The sequence below is a fragment of the Peromyscus maniculatus genome, chromosome 17, assembly GCF_049852395.1.
Source record: "Peromyscus maniculatus bairdii isolate BWxNUB_F1_BW_parent chromosome 17, HU_Pman_BW_mat_3.1, whole genome shotgun sequence".
Lineage (NCBI taxonomy): Eukaryota > Metazoa > Chordata > Mammalia > Rodentia > Cricetidae > Peromyscus > Peromyscus maniculatus.
Genome location: NC_134868.1, coordinates 46,625,544 through 46,639,357, shown reverse-complemented (window position 1 = coordinate 46,639,357; position 13,814 = coordinate 46,625,544). Strand labels below are relative to the sequence as shown.

The window sequence follows — 13,814 nt, the reverse complement described above, 5'->3', positions numbered from 1 at the left end:
CACCTTGCATCAAAGCACATTTTCATGAGCCCTTAGAGATAAAAAAAAAAACAAATCAATCCTCAACAAAGAAGTCGCCAAAAGGGAATGGGAATCCATGTGAGAGATTTCAGCAGCAAATCTAGAGGAAGCTGGTGAACAAGGCCACAATGGCTTCCACTCACAGCCAACCTAACTCTCAAGGAAGAAGAAATAAAGGTCAAGGCCTAAACTTCAGCATGTACGTACTTCTGAAGATGGCACTGTTAAAACGTGCTCATCAATATAAAAGTAAACCAGAAGCTGGACATTGTGGGGATGCCTTTAACACCAGCACTCAGAAGGCAGAGGCAGGTGAGTTCAAGGTCAGCCTGGTCTACAAAGTGCATGAGACCTTGTCTCACAAAGTAAACCAGCAAAGAGAAATGCAAGTACACAAGAGTCAATAAAAGGAATGTGATAGAAACAGGGAGAGGAATTCTCAGACTGCATATGAAAGGTAGTGACAGAACATAAGCTCATTTACTATTCTTGTTGATTCTAGTTAAGAATGAGCACCCTTAAGCTTTATTGCAGGAATCTCAATACAACAGGTCCTAACCCAGAGGATACAGGTATCACGTTACTTTTCTAGAGTTTGAAAAAAACCCTGAATTTTAAAATGGACCTCATCTAAAAGATTTGAGTCAGACTATGGACCTTCATAAATGTTTCTGTAGGTACACTTATGTAGATGTCTACAAAAGTGCTACCATATTGCATATACAAAAGTAATAAAAACATTTTTTATGGTCGAATACTACTTGCCTAATAAGTATTTCATAATTTCCATGTTGCAAGACATGTGGCTTATTTTCAATTTTGCATCCTATAAAATAATATGGAGGTGGACAGTGCTAAGTAGTTTTATTTTATTCTACTTTTTTTTTTTTTGGTTTTTCGAGACAGGGTTTCTCTGTGTAGCTTTGCACCTTTCCTGGAACTTGCTTTGGAGACTAGGCTGGTCTCGAATTCACAGAGATCCACCTGCCTCCACCTCCTGAGTGCTGGGATTAAAGGCGTATGCTACTACCATCTAGATTTTTTTTTTTTTTTTGAGCCCTAAGCCACTATGTTGCCCAGGTTGGCTTCAAACTCCTAGGATCAAGAAATTCTCCTGCCTTACCCTCCTGAGTAGCTACATAGTTTAGAAAAATTCTGAATATAAAGTTACTGTGTCAAGGTTGGAGTGGCTCAGCCTCAGGAGGTGTTGTCAGGAGGATGGTATCTGTTGGCTACATACAGAGGTAGAGGCCAGCCTGTCCACAGGAGATCCTGGGTTTGTTTTTCTGTTTTTTAAATACTGTTTCAAAAGACGTATATTTTACAAAACATTTAAACAAGTATCCTCCCTTCATGAAGTATATGGAGCGACTAAAAAACATATAAAGCAAATAAAGTAATTGTAGAAAAAAAACAAATAATTACAAATTACAGCCAGTGATTAAAAAGGAAAAGAACACTGGTTAAAAGGTTAAAAGGGGAGGTTGGCAGTGAATCACATACTAGAGACTCACTATGTGTAGTTGCAAAACAGTAACAATACTGAACACTTTAGTCCTGCTCGCCAGCACTTGGTATACACCTAGGCTTTCAAAAGCACATCAGGAAAGCTCCAAGCCGCAGAGACTAGACTCATCTCCTCTCTAAGCACAATGAGCATAGTCAGGTCACGCTGACTGGAACACAGAATGGTGCTGCAGACTGAAGTCCAAAGCATCGTCAAGGAAGATTTTGTGGAATACGGTGGAGCAAGAGGGTGAGAAAAACAGATAACAGAGAAAGAGAAGAGGTATGTACAGAGAGCCTGGGTCTCTCACTGTGCAATACTAATGGTAGCACTCCATGTGGTCAGCATACAGCAGCCAAACTACAATGACATACAGCAAAGTAGTTCCTAAGATATCACCACCATCTTTTCTGACATACATTTTCTATTTCCTTTCCACTGTGATACTTTTCTGAGAAAATTATAATTTTTAATTTTCAAATTAAGCAAATATGGTGCTCAGGGTAAAAACAATTACTTCTCATAATTCCCAAAGATCTAGTAAATATCACTTCTTAGTACCCTTACAAATAACTTCTGGCCAAAGAACAAACAAAAGGAAGCCACCCCAACAGTTATGGTCTTCTGCACATTTGTTCAAGATGTCTAATACTTACCCCAAGTGCTCTTTTATATATAACAATTTTCTAGAAAATAAATACTGATTTTTAAGTTATTTGAGATGATTACAAATTAACTGCTCACTACAACACAGCATTGCTGGTGGCTGGAACTGAAAAGGACTATGTCAGGTCTGCACCCAACCTTGTTTCATGACTATATAAGGGGTGAGGCAACCAAATAAATCTGCATAAGACAAGAATGTAGAATAATCCTCAATGTAAGAGTAAACCATTTGAGTCAGTCAGTGGTGGCACAGGCCTTTAATCCCAGCACTTGGGAGGCAAAGGCAGGTAGATCTCTGTGAGTTCAAGGCCAGCCTGGTGGTCTACAAAGTGAGTTCCAAGACAGGCTCCAAAGCTACACAGAGAAACACTGTCTCAAAAAAAAAAGGGCAAACTATGCCATGCAAGTTTGGTCTGGTGGCACAGGCCTTTAATGTCAGCTGCTTGAGAGACTGGTGCAGAAGCGTATCATGTTCAAAACCTGCCTGGCTGGACAGAACTACAGAACAGGGAGAAGTCAAACTGCCCCCAGTTATTTCAGCAGTCTAAGTACAAGCTAAGGACAGCTTGGTTCTGGGTGGTAGAGCAGAGGTGGAAAAGCTCCATTTTGAGGCCTAATAGATTTTGCTGATGATATTAAAAGAAAGACATCCCAGCACTCAGAAGGTGGAGGTAGAAAAGTCAGAAGTTCAAGGTCACCTTCAGCTATATACTGAGCTTAAAGCTAGCCTGGCCTACATGAAACTCTGTCTCAAAAAAATAACAAACAGGAAAACAAACAAATCATCAGGCGGGACATGATGGCCCATACTAGTATACTGGCACAAGACCAGGGGAGGCAGAAGGACTGTCCCTGAGGTGGAGGCCAGCCTGGGTGCAGTAAGAGATTGTCCCCTAAGCTAAGAACAGCCATTTTGGAGCACTCAGCTGCACCTCATGCAAAAGATCATCCAGCTAAGCTTGCTGATGATTTATACCTCAGAACAGAGGAGCAAGAAGGCACAAGATTCTCACCTGAGTATCCAGCTGTCTCCACCTACTATATGCATCTCTACCTTAACTGCACATGACCTGGGAGAGGGGTAGTATGTATAGGCCAACGAAGACCTTATCTATCCCTTCTGGGTAAAGGCTTTTTAGGGGTGGCCTTTTTAGCAGTGGGAAGAGAAGCACCCACATCCCTTTAGTAATCCCTTGCCTATGCTCTGTAAGGAAGCCCAATAAACTCACAGGTTTTTAAAGAGTGAACTTGGGTGGAATTGTGCCTCCATTTGTCATTGGGACTTTAAGAGAAGGGGTAGATGTTGCTTACATCTCTCCCTGGGAAGGAATTTTAATAACACTGGGCTACAAAATGTACAAAATACAACCTGTATTCTAGAGTAAGCCTGTCTGAAAACCATGGGAAGGACTATAGAATGATACCAAGGCTTGAGACTTGCATTCTAGGTTGGGTATGATGGAACAGTAGTTCTCAACCTTCCTGATGATGTGACCCTTTAATCTAGTTTCTCATGCTGTAGTGACCCCCAACCATCAAATTATTTCATTGCTACTTCATATGTGTACTTTTGTTATTGTTATGAATTGTAATATAAATCTCTTATATGCAGAGTATCTGATACGTGAGCCCTGTGGGGTCTCAACCCACAAGTTGAGAACCACTGTGATAAAGTCACTTACTAAGATGGAGAAGATGGATGCTATAGATATAAACGTGGGTATCTTGCTTGCAGGGGGGAAAATGCCAAGAAAATAACACACGTTTTTAGGCAATTTTATGTCCTATTGGCATCTATGATCATGAAATTAATTAGTTCTGCTGCGTGAATATCTCCCCATGCCTATGTTCTGACATATATGATCTCAGAGGATGAGGAGAGTTCACCTACGATCCAGGAGCTTGCTGAAGAAAAAAACACAAGCTGCAGGGCCAATCACCACAGTCCAAACGAGCGCTAAACTACCTTCACAAGTACAGAAAGAAAAGAGTATAATATAAACAAAATTTAACATATTTTAATAACCATGCACAAGTTACTCATAACAATGAAAATTACTGGTGTGTTCACCATCTAAGAGATGACTGGTTATTTGAACCAATGCTATATAGGGGAAGATAGAAACTATTAATTTTGAAATGGTTTTTCTTGAAACTATAAAAAACTTAAACTATTCTGTAATATTTCCAAGTAGAATGAGAAAAAAATTTTTTTACCTCATGATTGTAATCCAAGATTCCTTTTAAAATTTTCTTTAAGTTACTAATCTGTTTAGAGAGAGAAGTGGGTGAGAGGCAAGCACAGACCTTAGTACAGAGTAACATTAAAAACTCCAGTGAATCATAGAGCAAGTACAAGCTGAGTATTCCCAGACCACAACTCGAAGTCTAAAGTGTGCCAAACTCCAAAATTTTTGGAACAGCATGTTGGTACTTTAAAACATTTGGACTTTGGAGCATTTCAGATTTCAGATCTTGAGATTAGGGATGTTCAACTGGTCAAGTTTATGCAACTTTCTAAACAAACAAACAAACAAACCCTAAATCTCCCCAAAAATCTCTTCTAAAATCTGAAACACTTCTGGCCCAATTCACATAATGGTTATTTAAACTGTGTAAAAAATAAAACTTAATAGGATATTTGAAGTAACAACATCATGAAAAGACTATTACTTCGTGATAACACTATGGGGAAATGAATAACACCTAACAGATTATACAGACTTTTGTAAGTAAAGGAAATAAAATGTATTATTCTTAAAGACCTGAACTTAAATTCGTGCTATTTTCTCTAACTTCAGAGTATTAAACAGAAACTATTGTGAAACTTATCCTTGGAAATCTTTTTAAAAAATTTAAAAATTAATTTACATATATGGGTGTTTTGCTTGCATGCATGTTAGATCCCCTGGAACTGGAGTTACATAAGGTTGTGATCTGCTGTGGAAGTTGGGGAATTGAACCTAGGTCCTCTGGAAGAGCAGCTCTTAACTGCTGAGACATTTCTCCAGCCCCTTGTTGTCTTAATCCAGAAAATACATGTCCAAATGCCTCCACTGTCAAGAAAAGGTTGCCCTTTAGCTGAATACCAAACAAAGTAAGTAATTATAACCTTGGTGGCACATGCCTTTAATCCCTGCACTCGGGAGGAAGAGGCAGGCAGATTGCTGAGTTCGAGGCCAGCCTGAGTGAGTTCCAAGATAGCCAAGGGTACACATAGAATTCCTGTCTCAACTCCTCTCCAACAACAACAACAACAAAATTACTATTGCATCCTGAAATACTAAAACAGACTAACATTAAGCACTGCAAAAGTTTTGCTAGTGCTTTAAGGAGGACCATAAATGAGATAAGAGGAGAAATCTTACAGTGTCTCAGTGTATTAACTCACTCCAGAACTTAAGTTCACTGGTCATTTTTATCAGGGTGAGATGACAGGCAGATTCACTGCATAATTTGATTAAAAACTCGTACGTTCCCATCTGCTTTTGACCCTCCTCATATAGTCAAATTTGTATTGGGTTAAATGTGCCATATTCTGCCAATCATCCTTGTGATCTAGCTGAATATGTTCAATGTTAGTATTTATACGCTAGTTATGATGCTTCCTTATATGAAATGCTTGGGATCAGATGTGTTTTGGATTTAGGACTGATGATGCTCAACCTGTAACTGGGTGTGTCCTAAAACAATATATCCTAGAACAAAAGACAATATAGCCTGAGCTTATCAAACAAAAGAGGCTGCAACCTTCTGGTGTGAAGTATTTAAAAAAGTATTTATGTGTCTGAGTGTTCTGCCTGTTTGCATGTATGTGCACCATGTGTGTGCCTGGTGCTCTCCAAAGTCAGAAAAGGATACCAGAGTTTGGGAATAGGAGCTACAGATGATTTGGAGCCACCGTGTGGATTGCTGGCTACCTAACATAGGTCCTTGCAAGAGTAACAAGTGTAACAAGTGCTCTAAACTGCTGAGCAATCTCTCCAGCCCCTGGAAACATTTATTTTAAAGAGAAAAATAAACCAAAACGTTGGGTATTTATTAAAAACAACAAAACAAGCATAGGGTGCTTGCTTATGTCTGTTAATTCAAGAGGTGAGGGCAGGAAACTGTGAATTCAAGGCAGATGTAGGCTGTATAGCAAACTATCTAAAAAACAAAAACAAAACCCAGTATCATAAATAAAATTAACATTTTGTATTTCTGGAAACATTTGGATTTGGAAAATACATCATTTACTATTTCCTTTTTTGCTCTTCTAAGCTGTTTATTTTTCATACTTCCAACATCTGAAAGTGGAACACCTTAAAACTGATACAGTCATTTAAAATAGTGGTTTTCCCCATGGCAAAATGCTACATTATCTTATTTTAACCAATGGCATCATACAATTGAAGAAGCACTCCATAGCAAGTTTGTACACTTGCCATAGAGAGTAAATGGTAGGGCCAGGCCCAGTTGAATGTTTTCCTTTGTAAGATTTGCTGTGGTCATGGTGTCTCTTCGCAGCAATAGAAACCCTAAGTAAGACAATATACAACATAAATATTTAAAGATTTAACAGCTGTAAAAGCAAAAAGAAATACCTTTAATCTCCAGTTGTCTCCCACTTCAGTTTTGATTCTGTTTAGCCAATTATCATCGAAATATGCAGGATCTCTGCAAGTAAAGAAAAGTTGGATTAAGGCCCGTAGCTGTCATGCTTACACCCAATCCCATCTCATGTCATCATTTCAGTGAGCCACAAAAATATGTATATGCCACATACCAGTCATTAAATAATCTATGAGACCAGATGTAGTAGCACATTATCTAAAATCAGTTTGAATAGTTTTGGTATAAATTAGTTATAGAAGATGTATTACAAAATGAATATTTTATTTTAAAAAACTAAAAGGTACAATGCTAATATATAATTAACATATTCTAAAATGAGTTATAGTTGAGTAAACAAAACTAGAGTTGTTGATAGCATAAAACTATCTAAAACAAGTAAAAAACAATGACAACCTTTTTAAAAAGACACACGATCTCAAGAAAGTAAAAATGAAGTTATATAGGCAAATATAGGCAAACAAGGGTAGACCTTAAATATACACATCCTTATTTTTCCTAGGAAATCCTCCTATATTTATATTTGGAAGAAAAACCAACCAACCAACAAAACAAAAAACATACCCAAACTTCTCAAATTCAGCATGAATATTACTTTAAGTTTTTCAAACTGAAGCTCTAAGAAATGATTTGTCCAAGACCACAATGGAACATCTGTTTGTCCTGGTCTAGCTAATATTAAGTCCAAGATCTTTCCATAACATAACTATCTATTCAACCAAATTACAGAAGAGTATTGGGACAGGAATGTTAGTGAGGGGAGGGGAGTGATTTACATTTCAATTTTTACTGTAATTGAAATTCAATCAGAAATAAGTTTTATTTCAGTTAAATTTTTATTTTATTTTTTTTTGGTTTTGGTTTTTCAAGACAGGGTTTCTCAGTGTAGCTTTGCACCTTTCCTGGAACTCACTCTGTAGCCCAGGCCTCAAACTCACGGAGATCCACCTGGCTCTGGCTCTGCCTCCCGAGTGCTGGGATTAAAGGCGTGTGCCACCACTGCCCGGCTTCAGCTAATTTTAAAACAAGCAATTGGCTACTTAGGATTAAAAATTTTGTTACAAAAATAAATGTACTTATTTCGGTAATAAGTATATATAAAAAGGTTATAAATTATATCTATCAAAATCATTTTAAGCCTATATTTAACCACTATATAACATATTAACTTGTCTATTCATCTTTTTAAAATTTATTTTTATTATTTTAACAATGGGTATGTGTGTGTGAATGAGTGTGCACAAAGAGGTAAGAGGAGGGCAGTAGATCCTCCGCAGCTAGAGTTACAGGCAATTGTGACCCATCTGATGTGGTGCTGGGAACTGTACTTGGTCCTTTGGAAGAGCAGGAAGCACACTTAACTGCTGAGCCATCTCTCCAGCCTCCTAATTCATCTACCTTAAAACCAAAACCAAAACCAAACCAAAACACAGTCTCACTGTGTAGTCTTGGCTGGCCTGGAACTCTCTACGCAGACCAAGCTATTCTCTAACTCAGAGAGGTTCATCTGCCTCTGCCTCTCGAGTGCTGGGATTAAAGCCATGCATCACTGTTGCTGGAGGGCTTCTCTCCAGGTTCCCCAAGCCCCGCAGTCCCACAATCCATGTATAAAATAATCACTCAGATGCTTATACTACTTATAAACTGTATGGCCGTGGCAGGCTTCTTGCTAACTGTTCTTTGATCTTAAATTAACCCATTTTTATAAATCTATACCTTGCCACATGGCTGGTGGCTTACCGGCGTCTTTACATGCTGCTTGTCCTGGCCGTGGCTGCAGTGTCTCTCCCTCCTTCTTCCTGTTTCCCCAATTCTCCTCTCTCTTTGTCCCGCCTATACTTCCTGCCTGGCCACTGGCCATGAGTGTTTTATTTATATAGAGTGATATCCACAGCACACCACTTCACTGGTCCATTTATCTACTTATGGTGATATTTTATTTGTACTGAAATGTGATTTTAATTTTATGTTAATAAATAAAGTTGCCCTGGGGTCAGAGCTATTAGAGCCATAGCAAGAGCGTGGTGGTTAGAAGAGCTAGGTAGATTTCTGTGTGTTCAGGGATACAGCCAGTATTGGAGACATACGCCTTTAAGACCTGGAGGGCGGTACTTACAGGCAGTGACAAGGCAGTCATGTGGTTGGGTTTACAACCAATGAGAAGGCAGAACAGAAAGGCTATTTAAAGACAGACACACAGGAAGAAGCTCTCTCTCGGGGAAGCTGGGAGCACTGCAGGAGGTAAGATTTTAGCTCTGAGCTCTGACCTCTCGGCTTTCTCTTTTACATTGGCTCTGTGTTTCTTATTTTAATAAGACGATTGGTTACATCTACATCTACTTTTAAAAATTGACTAAGATATAGTTCACATATCATCCATTTATTCATTTAGACCATACAAATCACTTCAGAATACAATACTGACAGAACTACACAACCATCACCAGCATGGTAAAGCTTCTGTGTCTTCACAGAAAAGGAAGTGTAGGTGACGGAGACGGCTCAGAGGGTAAAAGCCGTACAGCAGTGACGGCCTGAGTTTGGATCCTCAGTACCCATGTAAAAGCCAGGAGCAGAGGCATGTGTCTAAGCCAAGTATAGAGGGAGCAGGGTCCATGGGGGAAGGGGCTTGGGGGGGGTGGAGACAGGTGGATCCCTTGGTTGAAACAGTGAGATCAGAATAAAAATTTATGAGAGTCCCTGTCTCAAAAACCAAGGTATGAAAGTTATCAAGGTCAGACATCCAATGTCAAGTTTTGGAGACATCTATATGTACATTCAAGAGCACCTGCACACACAAGAGAGAGGGGGAAAAAAAGGAGCAAATAAGATAAACCTTGTGTCCATTAGTCGTCTTTCTCATTTTTTTATTTTCTCACCTCTGGAAATTACTAATCTAATTTCTTTCTTTGTTCTCGGCCCTGAACATTTTAATGAACAAAACAGTAAACCGTATGATCATTTATGTCTGACTTCTCTCAGTTAGTATGATTCTAAGGTTTTCATGTAATGTAGCATGTACCAGGACTTGACTGCTTTACGGATAATGGCCAAGCCCCACATAGCATGTCCATCCACGGTCAACTACAATGAACCTACAATATTGTATGGCCTACTTTGTGTTTGTACAAGATGTATTTCTCACAAATGATCTCTATGATAAATGACTACTACATTATGTTTATTCATTCATTAGGTGATGAATATTTGGGTTGTTTTTACTTTGAGCTATTATAAATAATGATGCTTAGCAGTCATGTACCAGTTTTTGTATGGACATGGTTCATCTGGGTGGAATTGCTGGATCAGATAATTCTGTTTAACATAAAACTTGCCTGTGGTGGTTGATGCCTTCTTTTCACTTTACAAACTTTGTGTTTGTGTACATATGTGTGCAGGTGCCCATGGAAGCCAGAGGAGGAACTGGATCCTCGGGTGGTGGATGCAGGTAACAGTTTTACACTGCTCAACAGCGGTTTTAGGAACCGAATGCTGGTCCTCCACTAGAACAGCAAGCACTGTAAACCAATGAGCCATCGACGAGTCACCCTTTCACTTTCTTTTTAAAGTTATTTTTTATTTTATTACGTATGGGGGGTCCTCTTTCCCTCTTGGCCTATCAGCCGCTAGGGCAAGAGGGCAAGAGGCAGTAGTGGGCAACAGAAAGCTTAGTAGGTAGCCCATGAGCATGAACGGAGGGAGGCCTCCAGGAGACAGACCAGTGAATCAGCTCAGCTTTACTCCAGAGCACAAAGAATATATAGGATTGGGGAGCCTGGGGACAAACCCTAATTTACATGAAGTGGCACACTCCTATCATAAGGCTCCTAGCACAAGTCTTAGTTATCATCTGTGCAGCAAGAGAGCCTTCTAGCAGGGATCTATGCCAGGGTTCAAGCTAAAGATAAGTCAGGCGTCTGGTTTAGATAAGGTCAGTCCTTCAGGCCCAGGGACATTCTCCAGATAAGGGGGGTTAGAGGCGGAAGTTCTGCTGGAGGGAGGGAGCCCTATGTTGTCAAGATACTGAGATAAACTGCCAGGCCATCGGGAGACTGTCACCTCTATCAGTCAGCAAAAATCTTCCAACATTTTATGTGTATGAACATTTACCATGTGGATACCTGGTGCCCTGAGAAGCTATAAGAGGGTATTAAACCCCTGGAACTGGGGTTACAGATGGTTTTGAGCCATCATGTAGGTTCTGGGAACTGAACACCCCCCAGGTACTCTTCAAGAGCAGTGGATGCTCTTAACCCTTAAGCCACCTCTCCAGCCCCTCCTTTTCACTTTCTTGATGGCGGATTGTACGTACAAAGGTTTCTAAGTTTGACAAAGTTCAATTTATCTACCTATGTACTTACAGCATTTTTATCTAGGACACTTCTGCCAAGGTTACAAAGACTTACTCCTTTAATTTTTTTTCCTTTTTGTATTTTTAGCTATTATATTTGGGTATCTGATACATTTATATGTAGTAAAAGAGCTTACTTCATTAACTGGCATGTGGACAGTCATACTCATCTATTTTTGTTTTTAAGTTTAATTTAGAGTTTCTAGGGAAGATTTTCTACACCAAGAGAAAACAATTTAGGTAATCTGATGCAAAAAAGAAAAAAAAAGGAAGAAGAGGAGGTGTGTACTAGTACTTAAAAGAAGGCTGGGCCTCACAAATACTGGAATAAGCATCTTAGACTGCTTTCTTCTATGTTTATTTTCCATCTATACCATTTTGTCTCTGTGGACCAACCTCTTCCTGTTTCTCCCAATACAAAGCTGGAAATGGCTATAGATATGTTCTTTTTTTTATTTTAAATTAATTTTATTAAGTATATAGTATTCTGCCTGCATGCCAGAAGAGGGCGCCAGATCTCATAGATGGTTATTAGCCACCATGTGGTTGCTGGGAATTGAACCCAGGTCCTCTGGAAGAACAGTCAGTGCTCTTAACCTCTGAGCCATCTCTCCAGCCCCTAGATATGTTCTAAGTCTTTACAACTTCTAAATAAGACTGGCTGTTATTGACTCATTATAAAACCCCAGTGAGCTTGGGCCAAAGTCTATTTTCATCCTTGATCCTATTACATGTGGTTAAAAAGAGGGACGGACGGCTGCAAGTAGGACACACACATCATCGGGGAAAGAAGCACTGCCCTTGTCAGAGCTGAGAATGCCTCCTGCGGGCACTCTCTTTGCTTAAAATCTCTTACAAAACAGACAATGCAAAGAAAACAAAGGGGATTGTACTATAACAGCAAAAAGCGATTTTAAAGATTAGTTCAGATGTTAGAAAAATTTAAATGTTATTTTTGACAGTTAAATCACCTGAAAGGTACAATCACTGGCAGTAAAGTATTAATCTTTCATAGTCTGGTGCTATGTGGTTGATTGCTAAAAGCCATAGGCACTGAACCAGAAAGTTCCTTTAAAAATGCTTTAAAACACTGCTTTGGTTTAGATGAAGTAGTTTCCAGAAAGGTTTGTGTGAAGGCTTGGAGTTCGTAATACTGACATCAGCAGCTTTGATCACCCACATCCTCCTGCACTCAAGATATTTTTCCTTACTGCAAGTTCATAGCAGGAACAAGCAGACCATGAACTAAAAGCTCTGAAAATGTGAGCCAAAATAGTCTTTCTCCTTTTATTTTACTTATTCATTCATTTATTGATTCAGGCTTTCTTTTTGAGACAGGGTCTCATGTAGCCCAGGATGGCTTCAAACACGCTTATTTCGGAGCTTGAGGCCTGCCTTGAACTTGTAATCCTCTCTCTGTCTGCCTCCTAAATACTGCAACTGTCCTGGGATTAAATGCCCCACCCCTGAGCCATGCTGGAGGTCAAACCCAGGACCTTGTGCATTCTGGGCAAGTACTTTACCACTGGACTGTATTATATCTCAACCCCTCCTCCATTAAAATTGCTTCTCTCGGGTATCTGTTCCTTCATCCAACAGAAAGCTAACTTTAAAATGTTACAGGTAAGAACTATCAGAAGCAATTTCCCCAAATTCAATTGCAGTTAAGTAGCAGAGTTGAGAGCATACACTTTTTGTTAAAACAAATAAGCAGAATTCAACACAAATGGGAGATTCAGTGGCTAATCATCTCACTAAACTGTTACAAGTGGGAAAAAAGAAAACCACCCTTTATAGTACCCTCTATTTAATTAAATCCTGGCACTTGTTATTCACTGTTATTCCACCCAATACCTCACGTCTGCCACAAGGAGTTTCCCAATACATTTTAGCAAAGTAGTTAGCACGTATTTAGTAAGCTTCTAATCTACTACCTCAGCAGAGCATACCAAGAACAGGAGTCTGAACATTAGGCATGGTGGCACAGAGCCACAATCCTAGCCTTTAGGAGGCAGAGGCTGGGGCAGAAGGAAGGGGAGATTGAGGTCAACCTGGGCTACATAGTCAATTCCAGGTAAATGTGAGCCATGAAGCAAGACCCTGTCTCAAAACAGATACTCACCTGCAACTTTCTTTCTTTCCTACTATTTTTTCTTTCCCCAGTGGGGCTTATAAATAGCAATAAACTTTGACTCTATATGCAAGCTTCTGTGAGAGCCAGAGTTACATTTTAAGTTTTAATTACCCTACCATAGAGATCCATGAAAGAAAAATGCCTCTGATCTGCAAGCCCCTTGCCCAAGGACACATAATTCCTGAAATGCTGGAGGCTATGGTTTATGGGAGATACCAGGCCACATATTTTTTCACCACTATCACACAAGTTTGTGTGACTCAACTGCACTGATGTGCTTGATCACATGTGGGCGGGAGGTCCACAGGTGAAAATATGTCAGGATGTACACTTGCCCCTGATTGGATGTAGGCTGGAGGTACATCAAGTTGTATGCTTGCTCCTGACTGAACCTGACGGGAAATATTTAAGGCGATCTAAACCCTGATTCGGGGCCATTTCCCGGGAATCTGAGTTTGGACCTGGCCAGAGCCCATCCACCTGGCTAGTTAAAGCTTGCTTCAAATTTGACTTTAAACTGT

The 13,814-nt window shown here is 39.6% G+C and overlaps 1 protein-coding gene across 3 annotated transcripts in view; it reads right to left on the bottom strand.

Moving 5' to 3' along the window:
• Hook3 (hook microtubule tethering protein 3) overlaps nt 1–13,814 on the bottom strand; it is a 91,921-nt gene that overhangs the window by 58,053 nt on the left and 20,054 nt on the right. For all 3 annotated transcript variants that reach the window (XM_006982931.4, XM_042262829.2, XM_076553588.1), the window contains exons 3-4: nt 6,781–6,853; nt 4,412–4,462 (exon numbers count right to left, since the gene is read on the bottom strand). In XM_006982931.4, the coding sequence (XP_006982993.2) occupies nt 4,412–4,462; nt 6,781–6,853 (124 nt within the window). The remainder of the gene's footprint in view (nt 1–4,411; nt 4,463–6,780; nt 6,854–13,814) is intronic.